Source organism: Neolamprologus multifasciatus, chromosome 14 (genome assembly GCF_963576455.1).
Source record: "Neolamprologus multifasciatus chromosome 14, fNeoMul1.2, whole genome shotgun sequence".
Classification (NCBI taxonomy): Eukaryota; Metazoa; Chordata; class Actinopteri; order Cichliformes; family Cichlidae; genus Neolamprologus; species Neolamprologus multifasciatus.
The window spans coordinates 18,925,017-18,950,295 of NC_140452.1; the positions used below are offsets into that span (position 1 = coordinate 18,925,017).

Here is a 25,279-nt window from a genome sequence, read left to right on the forward strand (position 1 = left end):
AATATTAGGCTGGTCAGTTTCCCAGGTCTGAAACCTATAGCAGATTTCATACTGAGAAATGAAGTTCACCCAGAACAGGTCAGTTTTCTACCACAGAGACAACCCAGAGAGACAACTATGAATAAATCCTTCTGGTTGGATGGTGCTTACATTTATTAACATGAAAACGTTTCAAATCTGTCAAAAACTTGTTGAAAAACTTATATAAAAAATTATATTGTTATTTATTAGGCAAACAAACAGAATGTATGTTTTTATATCCAAATTTGAGCCTGCTTGCTTTAGGAGTCAGAAATTAAGCATCTTAATAAAAAATTAATAATGTAATTGACTATATTTTTAATCATATTTTTATTTAAGATTAAATCTGACAATTCATAGATAAGAACAAAAATTATATTTTAGTATCAAAAATATCATTTTGATTAAAGAGCTTGAGCATACTGGTGGATTAATGATTACATAATTTAAAAGAAAATTTAAAGGGGCTGTATGAAGATGCTGATGAAAATAAGCATTTAAGTACACTTAGATATCATGAAAGTAATTACTCAGGAACTGCAAAATATTCCAAATATTAATAATTACTTGTTCAGAGCAACATAAAAGCCAATCATATTACCTTGCTGTGTTTATTTATTTATTTTTTAAATAAAGTTAGCTGAAAAAAGTGAAGCAAGATGATTAAACAATTTGGGCAGTCTTAAAAAAAATGTCAAGTTTTATAGGCGATATTTTGTCTATAATAAAACAAAATGTACTTTTCACCTCATTTCAAACTCCTTGGTTCTCTGGAGAGTTAAAGACAATTTACAATTTACAGTAAAGTTTCTACTACTAGTTTGAGATGAGACAAAAGAGCACAGATTTCTCCAGGCTTGGTTCACATTTGACCTTTTTCACACAAGTCTTGGGGCTTTGCAAAGGTTAAATTTGGCTTTTAACCTCCTCTATCCACAACAGCATACATGTCCCCATGGCTGAAAACTTCACACTTCTTATGATTTTTCCTTAAACAGAAGAAATAGTTAAGATTCAACATTCAACAGCAAGTCGCCAATAAACAATATCATCACAGTTTATAAAAAGATAGCTTTATTGCACAAGGTGTTGAGTACTCTTTTTTTCCCATTTTTGTTTTGTTTTCATAGAAAAGAAAATGTAGAGTTAAACGCAAGCAATTGCAAATTGAAGCAATGTTTCCCCATAAAAGTTTAAGGAACAATCTCTAAATTTTGAAAATGGTTTCAGTAATCCCCTTTTAAATTGGTCAATTCACCATTTTCCTTTTTCTTTTATAACCAGCAAAATTTTCAGTACATGCAATGCTGCTCCCCTCCCCACAAATGTGGATTAATAATTTATTAATGATTTTTTTAAAAAAAAGCAAACTCTAAATTCTGTGACAAAGTAAAAACAAACTAAATTACAATAATATTAAAAAAAAATCAACAAAACAAAAAAAAAGGAGACAACTCAACCAAATGCCCTGTAAAAGAAGAAAACAATATATTTTTTTAATTATGCATGGTCCACTCTGACACGTTTTAACTGGTCCATAAATCAAGATAAAGCGGTGTCTGTATAATTTTATAGTCTTGCCGTTAAGTCCTCTTCTGTTTCATTACAATAGCTTCAGTTCAAAGTTTACATTGTGCCCTGGTTTCTAGTGAAGATGTCGAAAATAGTACTCATTTATACAAAACACTTTCCTATGTACACAAGTCTTCTATTATGGAGTAAAACATAAGCTGTATAAGTGGACAACGGGGAACAGTGGGGGTGGAGACGGGGTTCTGATTGATTGGCAGATGGGGAAAACGTTGGGGAAGTGGAACATGTGAAGTTGGCCTTACAAACACAGGCAAAGTCAGTTTGAAAGTATGTTGTTGTATTTTAAGGAAAAATCCACCCCAGCTTTCGTAAGCTGAAAAGCTGTCCAAATATAATAAGAGAAATAAGAATAAAATATGAGGACCACTTTATCCAGTGGATTGTTTTTTTCCCTTAATAAATGTTAGTGATTTGATCTTTTCTATACTCGCTATTTGATACATAAACTTCTAAAACTCATTTATTATCATTAATATTAAAATGGAAATTTGAGTATGATTAGCATTTTCCTTACTATGTGAGTATGCTTTGTAAAATGCAGTGAAAGCAATTCATTGTTCATATGTTTGGGTGGAAAAAAATAAAGAACATCTGCTATAAAGTATCAAAATAAGCTAAATTCTAAAACACATATTATATGTAATGGCAAAATGTTACATGGACATTTATGGCCTACTAGAATTCTGTAAATGTTTGGAGGGTGGAATTTTCTTTAAAGACAGACATTACATTTACTTTAAGCAAACTGACAGAGGATCAGTGTTATACGGTAGAAGCAACTTCACTGAAGAACTGGGGAAAGCAGGTTGGACAGAACTTTATTTCATCATTCCAACCAATATCCATACAACTGGAGTAAGGAAGCCCCTGGTTGTGAAAGCAGGCCTGCCCCATTCCCAAACTCTTGTTTTTCTGAAGACAAGTATTTGCATAACTTGAAATGTGAAAGCTAAAAGAAAAGGCATCGTAACCATTAGCAACAAAAAGCAACAATACATATCTCTCCTGGCTAGTTTTCAAACGAAAGGGAGCATGGATACATTTAGAAGCAGTTTTTAAACGCCACTGTGTGGTATGCTCATTGGACTGCACTCCTGGAGTTTAGGAATGACTTGCTGTGACACAGATAGGAAACAGAAATACTTGTTGGTTGTTTGTTGTCATTAATTATAATTATAGATAATGGCATTGAGTTTGTGAACACACCTTCAGAAGGTACAATACAACATAATACAAGATTCTAACTGTATAGACTGTCCTCGTTATACTGTTTTCTTTTTCAACACCACACTTTCTGCACTGAGCCATAAACCACAGTTAACCAGCGACACAATCTCACACTATAATTTGACTTTACTGTGCTTGTCCTTTCAGCTGCTACCTGCTGCACAGGCGGTACAGCTTTGAACATTTACAAAATCACAAGGGGTTCAAACCTCAGTTTCACCACTTAATTTTCTTTCACACAACTTCCTTTCGCTCTAAGATCTTCTGCCCATGGTTGTGTTACCCGTTTAAACTTCACTCTTCTTTTTCCTTCTTCTCTTCTGGCAATTTTTTTTCACTCTGAGCGATTGTCTTGTGATCTTTTATATATATTTTCAATTAGAACGGCTTTTATATTTCTCTGCATTTTTTTCAATATTCATATATTTGCTATATATTTGAATAGAAATATATATGTACATACTTTTGAAAACAAACATATATCTTTTTCTTTTTTCTATTGCGAGAGCCCTGATGTTATGTTCGACCACTGAAAAACATGTGGAGCAACTCTTCTTTTTTTTGGAACGATCTTTGTTATGGGATTAAGCTTTGGGAGAAGAACTAATAGTAATAATAAAAAAAAGATACAGTACCATGCATAAAGCTAAAAATAATTTCAGCAAGGTGGAGGGACTTGAAAATACTCCTTTTAGTTTCAAAGACCACTTATTTTTGAAGAAAAATCCCTCTGCTACTTCACATTATATTGACGCTCGATCCCTCTGATTATACTCTTAAACATTACTGTCTGTTTATAAATTCAAGATTATGCAAATATGATTTTTCTTCATAAATCTCCATAAATCTGCTGCGACTTGCTTCTCATTCAAGCTGACACTACACATCAAATAGCATTTCTGCCCGTCTGTGCATATTAGACCTCTTCTCTCAGTCAGTCTGTCTCTTTGACCTGCCAGTAAGCTAGCAGTAGATCACAGTGACACTGTATGGATATAATAATGGACCGGGTGGGTAAGGGTGAAAGTGGGAAAGGACAGAAAGGGAGGAAAAGGGCACAGGTAAAATGGCTTAAAACAAAAAAACATAATGGATATTGTGGCGCCATGATGAATCATATAATGGTCGCTTCCTTCTTGAGGAAGTTTAAGAGAAAAAGAGGGACCTAGTTCTTATAATCTGTAATAGCTCTCATCTAAACCCACTTCCTTTCCTGTGTCTTAAGACATTTCCTAAGCCATGTCGTCAATCACAAAACAAAGTTCAAAATGCTGGACCAAATTAGGGTCGTTGCGTTACATCATCAGCATCGACCCATTATCCCCTTTCACAGGTACAAAATGAACATTTGTCAGTTTTGACACAGATGTCTGCCCAAGAGGTCAGCATACAGACTGATTTTAAAAAGGTCCATCGTTGGTGTGCCTGCCACATGCATACATTTATATACACACATATACACCCACGCAAACACGCTTGCACGCGCGCGCACACACACACGCACGCACGAACACAGGCTGTTGAAGGTTTCTGTTACTTGGATCCATTCTAATTTTCTCTTAGTGCACATGAGATTATATTTCCATCATCTGAAAATAAACAGAAAACTGATTTAAAAGAAAAAGGTTGGATTCATCTTGCACTTCATGATGCTTGAATTTTTTTCCCATCTTCTCTGCTTTGAGTCTGTTTAGAAAAGCATCAATTAAGACCACTATGCTGTATCATCCATTGCATGTATATGAAAATCCTTTTGTCTCAAATCTGATATTGAGACGACAGTCCATCCATTGCCTCTAATGTACGAATCCACGATGGAGTAATCTTTCAGAGCCAGTGTAACACCAAGGTTGGTGGTTAATGCATACAATAAAGCATCCTGCCATGGCACAATGCTGTGATATGAGCTCCTTTCCATCAGAGGCCAAAAAAGCAACATTTTTAAAAACCTAAAAATCTTAATACACATCTCTCTGAAACTCAAGCAACCTGGTTCATTCTACAGCTGTCTTGATCCAGAAAACAAGACAGTGCACGTGGAAAGCATTTTGTGCATAAGTACTGTGTCTTTGCCAGAAAATCAAAATATAGAGTTAACAAATGTGAATAAATCATCTATGTTTTGGCAAAGGTGTTTCCCAGGGTGATGAAGTAAGAGATAAAAATGACACAATAATAACAGAAAGCAATCAGGCAGAAAGAAAGGCAAACCCCTGTGCTGTGGAGACCCAACTCTGACCCCATCATATAATATTGTCAGTGGGAACCCAACCAGCCCCCTGCAGCCTGGCACAGCACAGGCACTGACAGGTAAGCTGTGCATCTGTATGTTCCTCACCCCAATTTTTCATAGAGGCTCTAGGCAAGCGATGGCTTGACCAGCATTCAATGAAGAGTTACAGTGACAGGCCGCAGTGATGACAGGCTACACCAGCGTGTAGGACTTGGAGTAGGCCCCCGCCCCTCCATCCCTTTGCTTCTGTAGTCTGCCTAAGCCCGAGGAGCTGCTCTCCAGGAGAGAGTCTCTGGATCCTCCCATCTTGGAGGAAGATGAAGAGGCACCTCCAGGGGTCCCTCCTGTGGCCCCTACTGCCCCACCTCCACCGGAGGATGATGATGCCCCAGAAGCCGCAGCAGAAGCAGCAGCTGCCGCTGCACTCTGGGCTCCTGCAGCAGAGGAGCCAGGCATTGTGAGAGTCCTCTGGGGAAGTGTGGAGCTGCTAGAGCTAGCAGATGCCCCTCCACTCCCACTGCCACAACCACCGCCTCCTGTTGCCCCTCCCGAGGAAGCCCCAGAGGATGTGAGATTGGACAGACCAGAGTGGCCCATGGTTAGGGCCTGCTGTTTTGCAGAGTCCATAGTCACATGACGGCCCTGGGTGTGGTATGCACGTTGGGCCAGGCCACGAATAGAGGCTTCACGTGGTGGGACCACTGGACACGGGTCATGACGCTCTGCCTGCTTTCGAAAAAAGGGATCTGACTTCATGTAGAGGGGTAGGTTGCAGTAGTCACCTGGAAGGGAAAAGTAAAATTTATCATCACGGCACAAGCTTATAGGATGTAATGGATAGTATACTGTGCACCACAATAATTGGTATAAACTCATCTAATAATCAGAATACATGCATACTATCTACAGTCTACAATGTTTGAGTTATTTATAGAAAACATTTACTTACATGAAGTCTGATTTTCACAATACAATTTTAAGCCTTTGGCCATACTTTTTAAATTTGTTTTCAATTTAAAAATCCTAACAGACAAAAAAGAATCATGCTTAGAGGTGACGACTCACTCTTGGCGCGATGCGGAATGGGAACAGCTACATTCTTGCCACGGTCATAGTCTTGGGGTTTAGGTGGCGAGGCAGTAAAACGGCAGATGCCGGGCTCTGACGGTGTGCTCATGGACGTCATGCTGTCTGCATTGTCGTTGGTACCTGTAGTCATCTGATCAGATGAGCTGTCAGAAATAAAGCACTCTGTAATCTCAAATTTAGCATGTTGCAGGTGTTCCTCCAGCTTGGCATGCTCATATGCTCTTGCCAGCTCCTCGTAGGTGGAGGAGGCGCTCTCTGTTGACACCATGCTGTTGCGCCCTTTATCTGTTCAAAAAAATAAGGAAAGGATATGAAGGCAAGCCCCTTTCATCCAGGTTTATAAACGCTGCTGAGATGTAGCCTACTGCAAAATCACATTTGCTTCCTGCAGATAAATAGCCTTAATTGTATGTACATGCTAATGGCTGTAAGTGTCATTTCACCCATGTACTAACCTGTGTCCTGTGAGAGGCTGGCACTGTAGCTGTCACTCTCTGTGACAGTGATGCCATGCTGGGAGCCAACTGTGCGCCAGTCTGAGGTGAGAGTACGGGCTGGCGTAGAGGCCTGGCACTTGGTCAGAGTCCACTGACTAGAGTAGCGGTTCCTGATGCTGTGGGCTGACTTAACACTCTTCCTTGACACTGGATCTGATGGTAAATGGATGAAGAAATAAGAAGGGTTGGCATATGCACACAGAATGTTCACAGCCGGAAAAAATCAACAAGAAGTAAAAAATAAGAAAGATTGGTCTTCATATTTTGGTCCAGAGTACATTTGAATCATTCATAAAAAAATAATACTAATAACTCAATTGAACTGAGCAGAAATGTTGCTTTAATCAGTTTAAACATTTAATGATATAATGGAGAGGGAGGAGTAAAAGCACATACTGGTTCCTGGCCGGATGTCAGACATGTCAATCAAAGGGCCAGTGTTCTGGATGAGGGCAGGATGATGGACAGACACACCAGTGCAAAAGCTCTGAGGGTTCCCAGTTTGGTTAAACTCTGTGTCTGTCACAGGGATAGTGGCCTTGTCCTCACCTATGACGGGCATAAATATTGTGTGTCAACAAAATAACAAATAGCCTAACACCGCATTTCATGTAACGGTCATCGATCCAGTCCTCGGCATAGATGTGTGAACATATGCGACAAGTCTGTCTTTCTCTCTCTTCCTCTCACCGATTTGCTTGATGCCTTCTTTGTCCTCAATTAGCAGCTGGACTCTGGGAATGTCGATGTGTAGCCGTGGGCCCTGAGGAGGCCCTTTAACCGGGGTGTCGAAACTGCGGTTGTTTTTACTAATTCATAGATACAAGACAAGCACACACAAACATGCATAGTTTGAAGAAAATGGGAAAAAAAAGTTGATTTTTGAGTGGATTTTAGGTTACGCTTAATAATATTTCAAGCTTAATTTGCTGAGAATACATTTCAGTCTTACCTGATCAGCATCTCTGCTAAGCTTTTGGCATCTAAAGAGAACAGAGGATATAATTAATTTCTAATTTTTTTTGGACAAACAAGTATTCTTAGAATAAATGCTCTGCAGGCTGAATGTAATATTCTCTCTCATTTTCACCACTTATCTCCTCTCTTCTTCTTCTCTTACCTCTCAGTCTCTTTAGTCTCTTTTCTTTGCGTTTCTTGCGAATGATGAAGAGCAACGCAACACCAAGTGTGACCAAGATCACAGGACAGCCAATAGAAAACAGCTTCTTGACATCGTCGTTCTTCTCCAGAGGGGATTTAATTGGCGGTATTGTGCCTGTAGAGATTAGTTTAATGTGCTTTCATAAGACAATATCGTAAGGTACCCATTTGAATGGATTTCTCATTAAAATGGCAAATGAAAATCATCTTGTACTCACTGCCATCATAGTCTAGAGTGGCAAACTGGGAGCTCTGGTTACCACAACCAGCACTGTTACAAGCTTTCATCTTTAACTCATACCAGGTGGCCTCACGCAGCTCTGCCAGGAACACATCTGTTGTGGCATTGGTGCGCACGTTCTGCCATGTCCAAGTGCCTGCACGAGTGCACACGACTCTTAATTATGATCACGTTTTTTCAAGCAAAAATAATATATATGTCTAAGTTTGGTCACTTTTCCATTGAATTTATATCAGGACATCTCCAATATTACCAAAAAATGGAAAATGAAAAAGGAACCACTCACCTTTCGGTCTAAATTCTAGCGTGACAGCTGTGATTGGACAGCCTCCACTGGCCCAGCCTTGCAAGTTGAGGCGAGCATGGCTAGAGTTAATGTGGGTGAAGACAGGCTGGTCTTTGTTGAACTGGGGTTCTGTAAAGGCAGCAAAGGTTTGATGCAGAATATGCTCAGAATATTAAAACAATATTGGGAATGGCATTTCACAGATAATATGGTTAACACAGGTCATCAGCAGCAGACCTGCACACAACATTCAGTTAAATAAACGAAATAATATATTGATGCAGTTACAGCAAAAACTGAAGCAGCAAAGTTTAGTATTGTATGTAATATGTCTGTCTCTGAGAGGTTAAATATGGATTTTGCAATGACTACCAAATTTGAAACTGGACTGCACTATAAGAAGTTTAATGACAGCATAAACAAAATATGTTCAGATAGTATACAGCACACCATCCCGCTGGTCAGTCATATCACTGACCATAAAACAAACCTTTCCCGCTGCATTTTGAGAGCAGTGTACATTAATTTAAAGCCTTACTAATGACACGTAACCTTGCTTTGGAGCCATTTGTAAATGAAAAAGCATTAAATGTATCAAATGTTTTAATTCTGATATTTAATATTGAAACTAATTTGATATAATTTCAATAGACTGAAGCATAGATGAAAGAAAATAACCCTCCTGTAATAAAACACATGATCTACTCGTATATCATCTATTCATTCACATTTTTCAAAAGTCAATTAAAAATTTGAGATTGCGGACAAGGTACATTTATAGGTGCATTAAACACTTTCAGTTGACTTTTTTTGTTGACCTCCTCACATGTGACCAGCTGTATTTTCTGAGTGTTATCTAGAACCCCTTTTCAAAAATAATTGCATTGTGTAAAAAATTTTTTTTTACTTTTCTGTCCTTTTCTGCCAGCTTCTCACCTCGCCCGTGAGTCTTTGCCTCAATGATCTCGCTGATACGTCCAGCACCAACGCTGTTCTTGGCAGCCAGCTTGACTTTGTACCAGGTCCCACAGCGCAGGTTGTCCAATTTGAAAGAGCGCTCGCTAGAACTGATGAAAACATCTTTCCATTCCTCTGTGTTGTCTACAGAGTACTGCAGAACAAAACCTGCATAAGAAATGAGACATGCACAAAATAATAATTAGTTTTTTCTCAAATTGATGCAAATCCCTCACTAATATAAAGTCTACTGAACTTTAAGACATTGGTACCACTGCTGGCCACTAGATGGCAATGTATGATTGCACTTCCCTTGTCCAGTTAAGCCTCAATTGGTGTAGCTGCTCTCTGTCTATGCCGCCATTAGTTACCTACAAACCCCAAGACTGGGATGGCGCTGACTGAGCATCTATGCAAATGAGGGCATGCAATATGGTGACTGTTTTTATAATCAGCTGCCTTGAAGAGCCAACTCCCTCCCACTCTGAGACACCTTCCATCTAATCCTCTGTCTGTCTTTCCTTCTGCCTGTATATGATTACGCATATATGACTGTCTCACTCTGAGTGTTTCCTTGTACTCTTTGTACCATCTTCATTTCCTTACTCTCTCTCTTTCTCTAACAGATGGTGCGATGAAGCCCAAAACGTTAAAAAGGGTTAACATGCAGATCGAGCAGTGTCTGTAAGTTTTATAGTCACCCTCGGTCTGTCACAGAACAGAAGAGGACACAGCAGAACATAACAGAAGATAGCACAGTGAACAGTACAGAACAGCACAACAACAGGCTGGAAGAACACTATGACTGACTGCTGTTGTACAGAATATAAGATTCTCAGTGTATGGGACTAGTCTGCAACATTTGGCGATTTGTCTATTTAGAAATTATTTTATTTTTACACAAACTGGAAAAAAGTCCTCATTACCAGCTGAAAATGGCTTTATTAGTGCACACTAGCATGTTTTTTTTCTGAAAGGGAATTATATACAGACATCAGGGCAGTGATAGTGCAAAACAGGTGCGTGACAAGGAACTATTGCTGACAATGAGCCGATGGCTTAAGCGACGGGACATTCCGCTATCACACAAGTTCTACAGAAAAGATTTATGGACACATAAGACTAGATGCTGTATGCAAATACTGGCACATCCCTATTTGAATACTAAGCTGCACATCCAGTAGAAGCTGTTTAAGTTTATGCATTATATCCTGTTTCAGTTTTGCATAATGCATGCACGCAAGTCTTTCTTGGGTCATCCTGGCAGCACGGTTTCCAAAAGGAGTATATTCTATTCAGTTTTGGAGGCCTTCATGTGCTGATTGCAAGAAGCTATTACTAAATGTTGTCTACTGAAATTTCTCTGGTTTTATTTGTTTGTTTTCATTGTCATTTATTCTGTAATCACATAAGGTAGAAGAGCGGCTTTACCAAAACTATATATGGTGCTTGAGTGTGTCATATAGAGCAGCGGTCCCCAACCTTTTTTGCGTCACGGACCGATTTATGCCCGATAATATTTTCACAGACCGGCCTTTAAGGTGTCGCGGATAAATACAACAAAATAAAACTAGTACCGGTACCAAAAAAAAGAAGATTTATTCATAACACACGTGAAAAGACCCAGGAAAACCGAGTTAACGATAAAAACGATAACAAAATAAAGCTGAAAACTGATAAAAACCCTACATTTCACACCTGAGCCTCAACTCTCGCGGCCCGGTACCAAACGGTTGGGGACTGCTGATATAGAGCAGTAATAAGTTAAACTGCCACAGCCGGACCAAAGGGAGAGACCCAGTCACGCACACTGTGGCCATCTTCACATACAGATCATCAATAATCAGCTAATCAAACAGACACACAATTAACAGGGAAACATAAAACCAAGACACCATTCAATAAACTAATAGGTCAATAGAGACACTACCAATAATGCCAGGCAGGAGACAAGCTGAGGCAAGACAAACATGTCAGCTATAGACAAGAGGAAAGTAATGTGAGTACACAGGAGGAGAGACAGATATACGGCTTTCCTCGCACCTCTTATAGAGCTGCCGCCATTGTCTCCTGGTATCCAAGCCAGAGTGATGGAGGAGGTGGAGGTGGTAGAGACGGTTAGACGTGGCTGGTCTGGAGGTACTGAGGACGAGGCACAGAATCTTATAATACCATGACTTATATTATCAAAGACATACTTATGATGAGTTATGTATTCATTTTGGCAAATCTTAATGTTTATTACGTAAAAACAAGTTTGCTAGTGTGTCATTATAGCCATTCACTTACCTTGCACCAAAAGGTTGACTATAATAGTGTCAAAGCCAAGTGTGTTTGTGGCTGTGCAGGTGTAGTAACCAGAATCCTCAGCTTTGACAGAGCGCAGCACCAGAGTCCCATTAGCCAAAATGAGACGCTGCCCATCTAGAGAAACTGGTATGGCTGTGTCCTCACTGTTGAAGAGAAAGAGACACTGATAAGAGGACCTCCAGTCTATTATTAGGTTTAATTAAGTATCAGCAGCCACTTTGAAACACCTATGGTCATAAAAAATATTTAATATAATAAAAATATATTATTAAATTAATAAATTAATAAAATAAAATTGAATTAATTCTAATCTATTTCTCTGATTAACAATGTTAATGATTTATTAATTTTTGCTATATCGTTATATGTTCTTTTGTCTTAGTTTTACTCATGAGGATGGACTCCAAGGGGACACAAGAGAAACTGGGACTGTTGTGGAGAGCTGCAGCAATAAGACGAACTCAGTTCTGTTCAATATTAACTTCATCTCATTATAACCATACTGGTGGGCCCTCCACAACAGTCCCAGCTTCTCTCGTGGCCCCTGGAGAAAATGAATTGCCCACTCCTGGTTAAGGTGGATCACTTGTGTTAAGATGTAAGTTAGGATCTGACTTGGTGTTTTGCATAGTTTCTAGTCTGAAGGTTTTCATAATAATTTTTAATGGCTCGTCCAACCAGGACTGCAATGAAGCTGGAGGCTATCCCAAATGAAATTGGCAAGAAGTGAGGTACACTGTCTGCACATTACCTTAGCACGTGCACTTAATTGTCTGTAATCAATTCTCAGAGGAATTACAGCAGCAAGAACACTCTGCTTCAGTATTTCTAGTGTGGATTCTCACCTGTCTTTGGTCCATTTTATGGTAGGTGTAGGTTCTCCTACTGAGCTACAGGGCAGTCGCACCTCTTTCATCCAGGGAGTGGTCACGGTACCGCCAAATGAGAGGATTTTAGCTGGGGCTGGTGGAGGAGAGGAATGAAAAAGTGAAAGGTGTATAGAGGCAGAGAAATTTAATAAAAAGACCTTTAGAGCTAATTGCATTAACACTCAAGCAGCCCATAAGACCAGCTGAGCAATAGACTAATTAATATGCACCAATCGGATGATTTTGCTGTTGTCAAATAATTTTCAAATCCAATTAACAATCACTTTGTTTTGAACCAATACATCGCAGTGTTAATGCATGTGCATACATTGATTTCTCTTCTTGCTAGAATTATTTTAATAAGCACGATTAACTGAGAGGAAATGTGTACTCTCTATAATTCACATTTGAATTTGTGACACTGGCTGGAAAAAAATAGAACATATATATATATATATATATATATATATATATATATATATATATATATATATATATATATATATATATATATATATATATATATAAAGAATACAAAGAATGAGAAGAGAGGATATGAAAAAAAAAGTCTTTCCATTCAGGCACATAACCCTCTTATTCTCTATCGCTCCCCTACCCTCTCTGTCTCGCTTTCTTTCCCAAGCTTGGCGTCTTAATGCTAGTGCTCTGGTGCACTTATGTTAAGGTTGAATGAAGTATTGAGTGAGCAAGCCTGGAGGACACTGTCTATTACAGCTGCCGATCAGCAGCACACTCCAATATGAGCACACATTAACAAACCTTTGCATCCAAGTCAAAGGAATGAACAGATAAAGAAAAGGCACTCTATTCATTCTTACGCCTTTATTCAACCTGGCCTTTAATCCAAAGCCTATTGATTTAACTGCCATTTTCATTTTCTTAAACACTTTGCCTCTCTATTGTCTTCTATATTAGTTAGCTCAGCTCTTTTTTCCTCCACCTGCTGTCCCCTCTGTTGCTCCCCTCTTATCATTTCCCTGGATGAGGGCAGTTTATCTGGTGCCCTCTGAACTCTAAAATTAATCGTGCACCTCTGTAGCATCAAAGCGAGCAGTAACACAGAAATAAAGAACAAAACTAGGGGCTGTGGAGTAGAAAATATAATATTGGGAATAATTACATCACATCTACTATCAAATAAAAACACATGACATGTGCTGCAAGATTACAGTCCTTTATGGCGTAGTGTGTTACCAATGGTATTCTTGGTGACTGCAGTCCCAAATGCCTTTAGATCACTAACAAGCTTCTGCTGTGTAGTTTTCTCATGATCATTCTCACCCCATGAGGCAAGATCGGGCTCACACAGATTGGCTTGCCAGTCTGTGTGGCTGGGTCTGGGATCAATTACTTATTTATATACAAATCTATAGACAAATCAGTGTATAACTTTCATGTAATGTGCATTTTTCCTGGATTTTCTGTCTCTCTTCATTAAAACGAAACTTCCATAAAAATTAGAGACTTCATTTCTTTGTAAGTGAGCAAACTTATAAATTCAGCAGGGGAGCAAATAATTGTTTCCTCCATTGTATAGCGAACGTAACGCAGTAAGAAGATGATGGGGCATGTAAAGCAAAACATCCTTTAAAAATGCTTATTTTTAGTTCATGAGTGGTGCAGTAGGGTGAAGAATAGTTGGAGAGAAAACGAGTGGTTTGTAGAGCAGCATCACTCTAACAGCGGATGTATCCTAATAGTTCCTGAGAGAGAGGACAGAAGCAGGGGATAATAAACAGGAAAAAGAGGGCACTGTTTGTTTCTTCCACCAAACAAAAAGTCGGTCAAAAGATTACTTCACAAATTTAGCATTGAACCTTGATAAAATTATCAAACTTAAATTTTGAGGGTCTTTTATCAACAGTGGGCACTTCCACTAATCGTGGGTCTCCCTTTCATATCGAGGGACTCACCTTTGGCTGCTGGCTCCACAGTGACCTTTTCGCTGAAGTTACCTCGGCCTGCAGTGGTGACGGCTGCAGCCCAGATCAGGTACTGCTGGCGGTGGTTGAGGTGTGTGATTCGATAAAACAGCAGCTCTGGATTAGCTTCATACTCACTTGGCAGCTAGGGAAAAACGAAATGAGAAGAGAGATTGTTGATTTGGAAGAACAAACTTGATAATGTCCTAAAATCATTTCACTTGATTAAAACTGTTCGACTACCTCTTACTGCAATTATCTAATCAGCCAATGGCACAAATTAATGCATTTAGATATGTAGACATGGTCAAGAAGACCTCCTGAAATTCAAAGTGAGCATCAGAATGGGGACTCTGAAAGTTATATGGTTGTTGGTGCCAGACAAGCTGGTCTGATGATTTCAGAAACTGCTGATCTACTGGAAAGGCGATGGTGTAATGGTGCGGGGTATTTTCTTTGAGCACTTTTTATCCTTTAGTACCAAGTGAGTATCATTTAACAACACAGTCTAGCTGAGTGTTGTGGTTGACCGTGTCCATCCCTTTATGACCATCGTGTACCCATCTTCTGATGGCTGCTTCCAGCAGGATAGAGTGCCATGTCACAAAGCTCAGATAATCTCAAACTGGTTTCACTGTACTCGACTGACCTCCACAGTCACCAGATCTCAATCCAATAGAGCACTTATGGGAAGTGATAGAACAGGAGATTCACATCATAGATGTGCAGCTGACAAATCTGCAGCAACTGTGTGATACTATCATGTCAATAGGCACCAAAATCTCTGAGGAATGTTTCCAGCACCTTGTTGACTCTATGAAGAATTAAAGTCGTTTGAAGTCCAAAAGAGTGCACAATGAGACAAAATGGGCAATTACAATAAAAAGAGTCTGGATTGGTTTGGAAACATGTAACGCTTTAACGGTACCTTTTCAAAATTAAAAGAAAAATGTTTTATAGCATTTCTCCGAAAATTTAAAGTATATTCAAGGTAGCATAAGGTAAAATTTTGGGGATGCCAAATACAAGATTGTTTGGAGAAGCTGGAGTGATGTGATGAACTGAGTGAACATCATTTTAACGTGAACCAATTATTTTCTTCTTCATTTTGTGTCAGTAAAACAGAGACTAAGATGGGCTAAAAGTTAGAGAGGTTCTGAGGCTTATCATAATGTGGTAAGGCAAAACGGTATGAAAGGATGACGCTGGAGGGAGGGAGGGAAGGAAGGCAAGCGATGCTTGAGGAGAGAGAGGCGAGAGGGTTTGATTGGGGGAGTGAATCCCACTCCCTCGCCTTCTCTGTTCTCCTCGGGGAGGGCAAACAGAGATATGAGAGAGGAAGACAATAGGGGACAGACAAATGAGTCAGTCAGAGATATCATGAACAGTCATACACTAATGAGGCCTATCTACTGCAGGCATCAGCAGTGATGGAGAGGAGAGGAGAAGAAAGTAACACAAACAGACAGAGGAAGAGGAATGGTTACCCACAAGCAGTATGAATACACACCAATACATATGCATGAATGTACTGAAACACAGGCACACACACACACACACACACATAGAGCCGCATACATGACCTGGAGGTGGATGTGTAATTGCAGTGTGTTTAACCCAGCCATGTGTCTCCTGTCTAGACATATACGCATCACTGTCCCCTTAACACACACACACACACACACACACACACACACACACACACACACACACACATACACACACACACACACACACACACACACAGAATCTTTCATTTTTACTGCCTGCCAATTGTTATTCACCTACCCACCAATTATACCTGTATTTCCTCAACTCCTACTCTTCACCTACTCCTCAGGTATCCCAGCAGTCAGCTATATATACACACACCTGCAACTCTGGCTGTTGCTGTGCTGCTGGCCTCAAGTAATAAATAGTATGGAAAAGAAAGAAAGAAACAATCAAAACTCAGAAATTCAACACAGACACATATACTGCACTGTAAGGCAGCACCTAACATTCACTCGGCACCCTCTAAATCAAATTTTACTACACCCAAGCAGTTTGACATCGTCTTGCATTTGTGACTGACAGGCACACATGCACAGATGAAATGAAGACTGCGATACAAGTGTCAGATAGCATGAACAGTCAGCGAATGTGCCAGACCAGTAAAACCTGCGAAGACACTGCAGCGTTACTGAGCTCTGTCCTAGCCTGCTGGGTTGTTGTCTGCAGAACGGTTTATTCTGTGCAAACAGATTCCAGTATTCATGTTGTTTTTCACATTTATGAGCAGGTCGCCATGAAGGAATCCACTGAGCTTTTTATTACTTCACTATGTTCCCTGTTCATCATCCATTCCTCTTGCCTGTGACGCTCTCTCTATTTTTCTCTCCGACTATTCTTCACCCCACTGCACCATCCTTCTGTGCAGCCCCGATGCTATCACTGTTCTTCATTTCTTTATCTTTACATTTGTCTGTCATCTGTGGGCCCACTCCTTGCTTTTTCCTGCATCTATCCACCAATATACCCCCCCTCCCTTCTATTTTACATTGTTTTAGCCCCCCCCCCCCCCCCCCCCCGACTTTCAAATACGCATCAATATCTTCTTCTGCACATTTGTCTCTATACTCTCCACTGCAAGCTGAAGCATGGATGGAGAGATGGATAGATAGAGGGTGGGATGTATGTATGGGTGGGTGGGTAGATGCTAGGAGGGAAGGAGGGGGGGAAGAGTGACAGAGTGTGTGTTGCTGTAACGGATATTAAAATATTCCTCCGGCATGGAAATAGCGGTGATCCGGGGAACGATAGAGCGAGATAATGAAAAGAGGAACAAAAGTACTCCCCGCGCGGTGTGTCTGACCCCCCCATCCCTCCTTCCTTCTCTCCAGTCGCACTCATTTACATAGTAATCATGCCGAACTCTGCATGGGGGCTTCAGAAAGAGATAGATAGATAGATAGATAGATAGATAGATAGATAGATAGATAGATAGATAGATAGATAGATAGATAGATAGATAGATAGATAGATAGATAGATAGATAGATAGACAGATAGATAGATAGATAGAGATAACGTGTGAGTGATTTATGAATGAAGGACATTAAGGAAAAGATGTAAATTTCTCAAAGGGAACATTTATATAGTACATGTGTATGCATGCGTGTGTGTGTTCAAGATTGCAAGCAGGTTATATTACTTGCATTTAAATTCACACTGTTATAGAAACATGAGTTGCATATATGTATGTACCTCTATATCGCTCATGTAATACATTTATGAGTGTGTTTCTGTGTGTGTATGTGTGTGTGTGTGTGTGTATGTGTGCGTCTAAGCTAGAGTGTGTATTTGCTCTTGGCTTGTTTTCTGCCCTCGTTGATGAACAGATGAGGTTGTCCTGGCAACGTGATGAGACGCAGATATGTAAATGAGGCTGGAGGGTGAGTTTGCACGCACACACACTGCAGAATGAGGAGAGCTCATTTCACACACGTATCTCGCTGAGACTGCAGCACTAGACCACACACAAAAACACACCCCAACACACACACCTACACACACACACACACACACACACACACACACACACACACACGCAAATGCTATAATTAAGTCAAATGAGTTTTATCTCAGCAACATATAAAATGTTTAACAGAAGCTATTTTCTGCATAGAAAATAGGATCTTGTCCCCTTCACTTTTCCACTTTAATTCATTTGTTTATCCTGAAACTCTCTGCGCCCCTCTTGTAACTTACCGGTTGGCCTGACCCGGGGCTGGAGCAGTAAATGGTGTACTTGCGGATGATTCCATTTGGCTTGTGAGGGGGCAACCACGACACTACGACACTGCTGGCAGAGGAGGGCACAGCTTTGATGCCAGCTGGGGGTCCAGGGTCTAAAAAGAAAGAAATGGAGGGCTGAGTAAAATGTGAACCACTTATATTTCAATGTGGTTACAGTAAACGGGAAGTAGTTTTCCCTTTCATCTTTATTATTTGCAGTAAATTGAACATCTTTTGGTTTTAGACTATTGGTTTGACAAAACAAGCAGTCAGAAATTCAATTCAATTTTCTTTTACACATGATAATAACAGCTGTCTCAAAGCGCTTGTTAATATTATTAGGTAAAACCCTACAATATTAGAGAGAGAACTCCAGTGATCAATAGCCTGGCTTATAGGAAAATGCAAAAGGAATATTTCAGTATTTAATAGAGCACAGATAATGATGTTAAGAACATTACTAGCAGTATACCAGCTGCTCTATATGCATACTAGCCTGCATATAGTAGTGTATTATAATACATTCTAAAAATATATTGGTTCTTTATTATCCTTTATAAAGCCCTAAAAAATGCCTTATGCTGCATGACTGTAGTCCTCAACCTCTTCCCAAAGAAAGATTTCTCCTCATTAAGTATGAAACTACTGGTGAATTAATTAATTTAAGACCTCATTTAAAAAATATAAAAATGCATGATCTATAACAACAATAGGGATGGGTACCGGTATCCGGTGCCATGATGGCACCGGTTCTGACATAAACGGTAGTAACCAGACCGAAAAGCAGCGCACATTTCGGTGCTTTATTTCGGTGCTTTTTTTTCCTGAGATGTGATACACTTTGAATTCTAGCCAATCATTTTACGTTTCCGGGGATAGTAGGCGGGTCCAGGTACGTACGTTCTTTTAGAGCAGAGCTACAGATTAAAAATGCCCAAGGCGAAGCGGTCAAAAGTCTTGCTGTACTTCACAGCAAAAGATGCAAACTCAGCAGCCTGCAACAAGTGCTTTAAGGTGATACTGTGGAAAGGAGGTAACACCTGAAATCCGATGAAACACCTGGCAACGCATAGCGTTTTTTTTAAAAGCCGAAAAATGCGCCGTATTTGATAGCTTGCTGCGAGACCTCACACCGAGCGCATCTACTGCAGGTGTGGTGCCTGTTATCGGACGAAGAGTTAGCAACATCCCCCAAAAAGCTGAAGAGTAGAGTCCTGGCCCCTAGCCCTGCCAGTGTAGCAGAAATGATGAGGATGATGATGGCAGCAGCAGCCGTTCTTCTCTGCGTGAGTAGCTTAATGTTGTTCGTGTATAATTTACGTTGAGTAGGCTAACCACGTTATTACATTAATGCATGTAAGGTGAACTAGCAAACACCATCATAGCTACATGCGGCTGTCTTCTTGTTTGATAGCAGATACTCCCTTCACCCTGGCCAAAAAGGCAAAAATGACCAAATAAAAAGTGGGAAACAGTTAAACATGAGAGGTTTTTGGATAAAGTTTTTGTTTTTTCCATTGTTAAAGCACTGCTTCCAGCCAAGAGTGATACCATATATACCCTATAGCTGCAGAAAAGGCTAACATTGTTATCTTTTTACAAAAAAAACAGCTGAACATGAGAGGTTTTTGGACCAATTTTGTGTTCTCCATTCTTTAAGCACCGGTTCGAGCACCGTTTAAGCACCAGCACCGTTTCAAAAGTACCGGTTTGGCACCGGTATCAGATAAAACCTAAACGATACCCATCCCTAAACAACAATGTATGATATGACCAACAACTCCCAGAAATTAGGCTGTTTTTGATGGAAATTTGTATTTGGCCGAGCACCAGCAGAATATGACATTAGGATTTATTAATATGAGAGGTATTTGTGTAATACTTAAATATTATTAAAAGATATGAGTTAATTTAGAGTCAAAGGTCAGAAAATCCTGAGAGAACTTGACAACATTGGAATTTATAACAAAATAGTATTTTTAACATAAAACCCACAAATGAAGACATGTAACCACACATTCAAAGAGCCAAATACTGTGGTCCCCTAGATATAAGGCTGAAAAATTAATCCCGGTCTTCAATATTCTTATGCTTGCTGTCTTCTATGTTTATTCATGTAAGAGACAGAGGCAGAGAACGACAGACTGAGAACTGGCTGTTTGCACAATTGCACAGCAAACACTTTTCCATGTGCTGCGGACAGAACCGAGGGCAAAGGGAAAATACAGAAAACGCTGAGCGTTTGTGAAGAGGTTGCCCCTGGACACAGTGTCAACCCGCATCAGGGAAAAAAGACACACTCAGTTTGCCCCTGATAAACACGCACACTCTCACACACGCACACACAAAGACTAACACAATAGACATATTTGAATAGCAATTGCAGTGGGGCCAGCTCATAAAATGGAGATATGGTGGTGAAAAGAGAATAAAGGCCTTTTCTGAAATGACACTTCTTAGAATCTCTGCTCCCCTCTCTTTCCTGCACTCCCTCTCTCCCTCATTTTCTTCATCTCCAGACGCCTGCCTTCTCCTCTGCCTGGCCCCAGGGAGGTGGAGGAGAGGCGGATACGGATGTAATCCACAGCACCGCCAGTGTAAGCACAAAATTAATTCTCTCTAAGCCACAAAGAATTAATCCCTCTCCTTGTGCTGGGTGCCAGGGTAGACTTGCACACAAACAATAGCGCATGTACACACACATGCACTCGTGCATGCACGCCAACACAAAGCCATATACACCTGCAAACAGACAGACTTAACCCCCCACCCATCTCCACACACACACACCTCCAGATACCCGCATGCACAGACTGACACCCTTAGGGTCCTTAACCACACACACACTTTTTGGCTTCTTAATTCTCATTAGCACTGGTAATGGCACATCAGAGCACAAAGAGGTTTTAATCAGCAACCTCAGCCTTACAAAGACCCCCTCTACCCCCGCTGGCTCTCTGCCTCCCACATTGCTGCCTAAACCAAGAAAAAGAAACAAAAAACCTTAAACCTGCCCCAAAGATGTGAGGAAAGTAAATGACTCCTCCTGACTGGAGGTCAGTTCTTCACTTAGTTTATCTGTTTGGTCAGAGCTAGTAAAATACGGACTCACAGTCTTCACGGGTTTGGATATAAAGGACGTTGCTCCGGACGCCATCCCCAGCCTGGGTGTAGGCCAGCACTTGGATGCTGTAGTTAGTAAACTTTTCGAGGCCTCTCAGCTCCACTTGCTCTTTGGTGGTTGTGATGTTCTGCATTTCCCCCCACTCTGTTAGACAATAGGACAGAGAGAAGATTAGAATGCGAACCTGAGACATTTAGTGATCGCAATTTAACCTGGATATAACAAGACAAACTCAACACACCTCCATCTGGGAAAACAGCCCAAAAAACAACACGGTATCCCTTCAATACACCGTGAAGTGTCAGTCTTGGAGGTTCAGCCCATGTGATAACTGCTTCGTCAGATGTTACAGAGATGGCTCGCACATTCTGAGGAGGCTGACTGGGTACTAAAGACCAAGACAGAGGACAAAAGGTCAGATGAGTTATCCAAGTTGTGAATTGTCAGGTATATAAATATGTAGTGCACCTTTTCAATAATGAAGGTCTGATCATTGAATGTTGGAAAAACAATTATAACTCATTTGACTGATTGCAATACAAAGATAAAATGCAGAAAATCCAGGAATTATTTACTCTTAAATATGTGGTTTATCATTAGAAGATTGATTTCTTTCCATGCTGTGGAACTGGATTACATTAGGGGAGCGGTTCTAAAACTTTTGTTGGCATGTCTCAGTTCAGAAACTGAAAAATAATTCATGTCCTTCACAACACAAATTTCATATTTTATTTTATGGAGTAAGCATAAACAGGATGCAAGTTGAGTTGGACTTAAATAAAGGTTACTGTAACAGCATGAATAAACACTTTTTTCCCTTATATATATATATATATATATATATATATATATATATATATATATATACATACATATATATGTTTCATAACAGCAGGGTGCAAGATGCTAGCATGCAGGGCATACATGGAGCGCCATAACCAAGTGGCCGGCAGTGTACAGGAACATCTGTGCTGAGTATAACCTGGAAGTCCCGAGGTCAAAATGGGAGATGCCTCCAAGGGTGGTGGAGAATGACCAAGCTAAGATCCTGTGGGACTTCCAGATACAAACGGACAAAATGGTGGTGGCTAACCAACCGGACATAGTGGTGGTAGACAAATAGAAGAAGACGGCCGTAGTGATCAATGTAGCGGTCAAGAATGACAGCAACATCAGAAAGAAGGAACACAAGAAGCTCAAGAAATACCAAGGGCTCAGAGAAGAGCTCGAGAAGATGTGGAGGCTGAAGGTAACAGTGGTCCCAGTGATAATCGGAGCACTAGGTGTGGTGACTCCCAAGCTAAGTGAGTGGCTCCAGCAGATCCCAGGAACAACATCGGAGATCTCTGTCCAGAAGAGCGCAGTCCTAGAAACAGCTAAGATACTGCGCAGGACCCTCAAGCTCCGAGGCCTCTGGTAGAGGACCCAAGATGAAGGATTGACTGCCCGCAGGGGCGAGCTGGGAATTTTCTTTTTATGTTTTGAAAAATATATTTCATATATTTTTCAGTTCAACTATTTTGAAAAACCAGTGTCGCCATTAGATTTCTAGTTTATTGAGGTTATATGGATATTGAGTTTGCAGGGGTATCTGCAGCCTGAAGTTAAACATTGTGCAGATTATTTTTAAATAAAGATATGACTTTGGTAGTTAGTTTATTAATAAATCTATTAACAGACCTTCCTGAAACCCTAAAATACATTTCCATATCAAACTTAAAGTGAGTAAACAGGTGATAGATGAAAGGCCATGCCATGTGTCAAGCCTGATGTATAGGACCATTTCTCTTTCTCTGTACAAGCCTCCCTCTGTCCCTGCCAGTCCAGGTGTCCTTTCTATTGGCTACCACTGACCACGAGTCATTCAGGCTTTGAATAAAGACCACTGTTGAAGATGAACAGAAGTCAACTTGTGAGAGAAGGAAGCGCAGGAAGAGAGGAAGAGTGCTGACTGAAAGACAGTGTAATGAAAGAGAAGGATTGGGCCAAGTCCACCAGGGAATTTCTCTGCAGCTGGTGAAGAGAAAGGCGGAGGGAGGAGGATGGAGGACTGGAGGGAAAGGAGAAAGGAGGATCAGAAAACCAAAACATGGTTTTGCATGAATAAAAACTTTAGCTTCCATATGTAAATAATGAGAATGCAACTAAGCACAACCCCATTCGCACCTTTACCAGAAGCAAAATAAGACTAAAAATGTGATCAAGAAGGTTAGTGGGTTCAAATGGGTGTCTCTAATAGGGCTTGCTTATACAGATATTTTAAAATAAAAAAACGAAACAAATGAACAAAATAAACCTTACATAAATGACTGCATTAATTTGGGGAAAATAACAATGATGAACTCAGGCTATAGGGAGGAGGACACGCGGGTGATGGGCAGAGGAAGAAGGGAGGAAGGGAGTTAAAAGCAAGGGGAGCAAGGGAAGGGCAGAAAAAGATGAAAAGAGGGATCAGGGAGACAATGCGCTCAGCTGTGGATAATTACAGCAGGAAGCTAGCACAGGGAAAGAGAGAGAGACAAACAGAGAGACAAGCTAATTATAATTATTTTTAGTATGCTTGTTGTTATCACTATTATCATAATGGCCATCAATATCACTGTCGCCACGGTGACAGCCACAGGAAAGAACTGGAGGGCTCTGTCTCTTCTGGACCAATGAGGCTAAGCCAACTGTTCACTGGAAGGACAAATATGTATGTGATTGGTGTATGTGTGTTTGTTTGTACGTGGTACAAACATGCAAATGTAGATAATACGTGACGGAGATTGAGAGAGATAGTTTGTAACAAAGATGGCTGTCTGCATTTAGCATGAAGATGAACTGCCCAATGCTAAAGAAACAAAGAGTGAGAAAAGACAAATGAGAACACAAGAAGCACGACAGATGCAGCCGCCTAGTCCAAAAACTGGAGGCGATGCGTCAACCTTAATTCTTTCGAATGGATGAAAGCAAAAAGAAGTCCGTATAGATGACCTTAAGAAAATTACAATACTTCACCTTGAAGTATGTTGTCAGTAAACACTTTGATCTTAATTGCATAGCTTAATTTAATTTGATGTGATGTTTAACTTTTTTTTAATTATGGTCAAAAAGATGATATACCAGGATACGATTTGCCAACCTAAATAGTGACTGCCATAATGCTAATTATGAGTATAACAACTGTCAACTTGTCGTGGCTTTCATTTGTTTTATCAGCAGCCAAAAGTCAATTAATACAGTCAGCATAGAAACCAATGCTTAATATAAACTAAATAAATTAATAAATAAATGATAAAATAATTTTTTAAAGGTGTCTGCCCTTGCAATATAAAGTTTAGCCCTTGAATGTCTGGTTGAAAAGCTAAATGGATCAAATTAAAACACAGGACAATAAACAAGGACAAGGATTCATTGCTCTATTGTGATTGCGCCATCAGTTTACTACACCAGCCTCTTCCTTCTTTCCCAAACTGCTTTTAAGCTCGTGTTGCACATTTTTGTCTTTTTGTTGGTCAATTTGTGTCATCAGTTTTTTCCCCCCAAAAGTATCAACAAATCTCTAATGTGTTTGCTTGGTAAACTATGAATCTTGTGCAACAGACAATTAAATCCCTTTACACGTATGTTGACACAGTTGTGTATTGCTCACCGTCTTCTAGTGTTGTAGCATTGATCTCTGAGCTGGAAGGTCCTGTGCCTGCTCTGTTGAAAGCTTGGACAACCACACCATACTGGGCAAACTTCTTCAGGTTGTCCAGTGTGTAGACCTCACTGTCTCCAGTGGCCTTCATCTCCACGATGCTGTACTGGCCATTACTACCTGGGCCATTTTCTCTGTAACCGATTTGGTAACCGCGGATGACACCGTTCTGCAGCTCCTTCCTTGGAGCCTAAAGGTTTCCATTTGAAAAAATGTTCTCACATTAATCAATACTCATATTGATAGATTGTGTAATGACATTGACAC

The 25,279-nt window shown here is 40.1% G+C and overlaps 1 protein-coding gene across 1 annotated transcript in view; it reads right to left on the reverse strand.

Moving 5' to 3' along the window:
* Nucleotides 1–4,067: 4,067 nt before the first annotated feature.
* Nucleotides 4,068–25,279, reverse strand: part of dscaml1 (Down syndrome cell adhesion molecule like 1) — a 103,656-nt gene continuing 82,444 nt past the window's right edge. Inside the window, exons 18-35 of the mRNA XM_085183938.1 lie at nt 24,962–25,202; nt 21,569–21,715; nt 21,316–21,471; nt 18,177–18,316; nt 14,419–14,572; nt 12,461–12,578; nt 11,595–11,758; nt 11,349–11,447; nt 9,285–9,473; nt 8,349–8,477; nt 8,040–8,198; nt 7,781–7,936; nt 7,613–7,643; nt 7,351–7,469; nt 7,057–7,209; nt 6,619–6,813; nt 6,140–6,448; nt 4,068–5,856 (exon numbers count right to left, since the gene is read on the reverse strand). Coding sequence (XP_085040064.1) covers nt 5,267–5,856; nt 6,140–6,448; nt 6,619–6,813; nt 7,057–7,209; nt 7,351–7,469; nt 7,613–7,643; nt 7,781–7,936; nt 8,040–8,198; nt 8,349–8,477; nt 9,285–9,473; nt 11,349–11,447; nt 11,595–11,758; nt 12,461–12,578; nt 14,419–14,572; nt 18,177–18,316; nt 21,316–21,471; nt 21,569–21,715; nt 24,962–25,202 — 3,249 coding nt within the window. The 3' untranslated portion in view covers nt 4,068–5,266. The remainder of the gene's footprint in view (nt 5,857–6,139; nt 6,449–6,618; nt 6,814–7,056; nt 7,210–7,350; nt 7,470–7,612; nt 7,644–7,780; nt 7,937–8,039; nt 8,199–8,348; nt 8,478–9,284; nt 9,474–11,348; nt 11,448–11,594; nt 11,759–12,460; nt 12,579–14,418; nt 14,573–18,176; nt 18,317–21,315; nt 21,472–21,568; nt 21,716–24,961; nt 25,203–25,279) is intronic.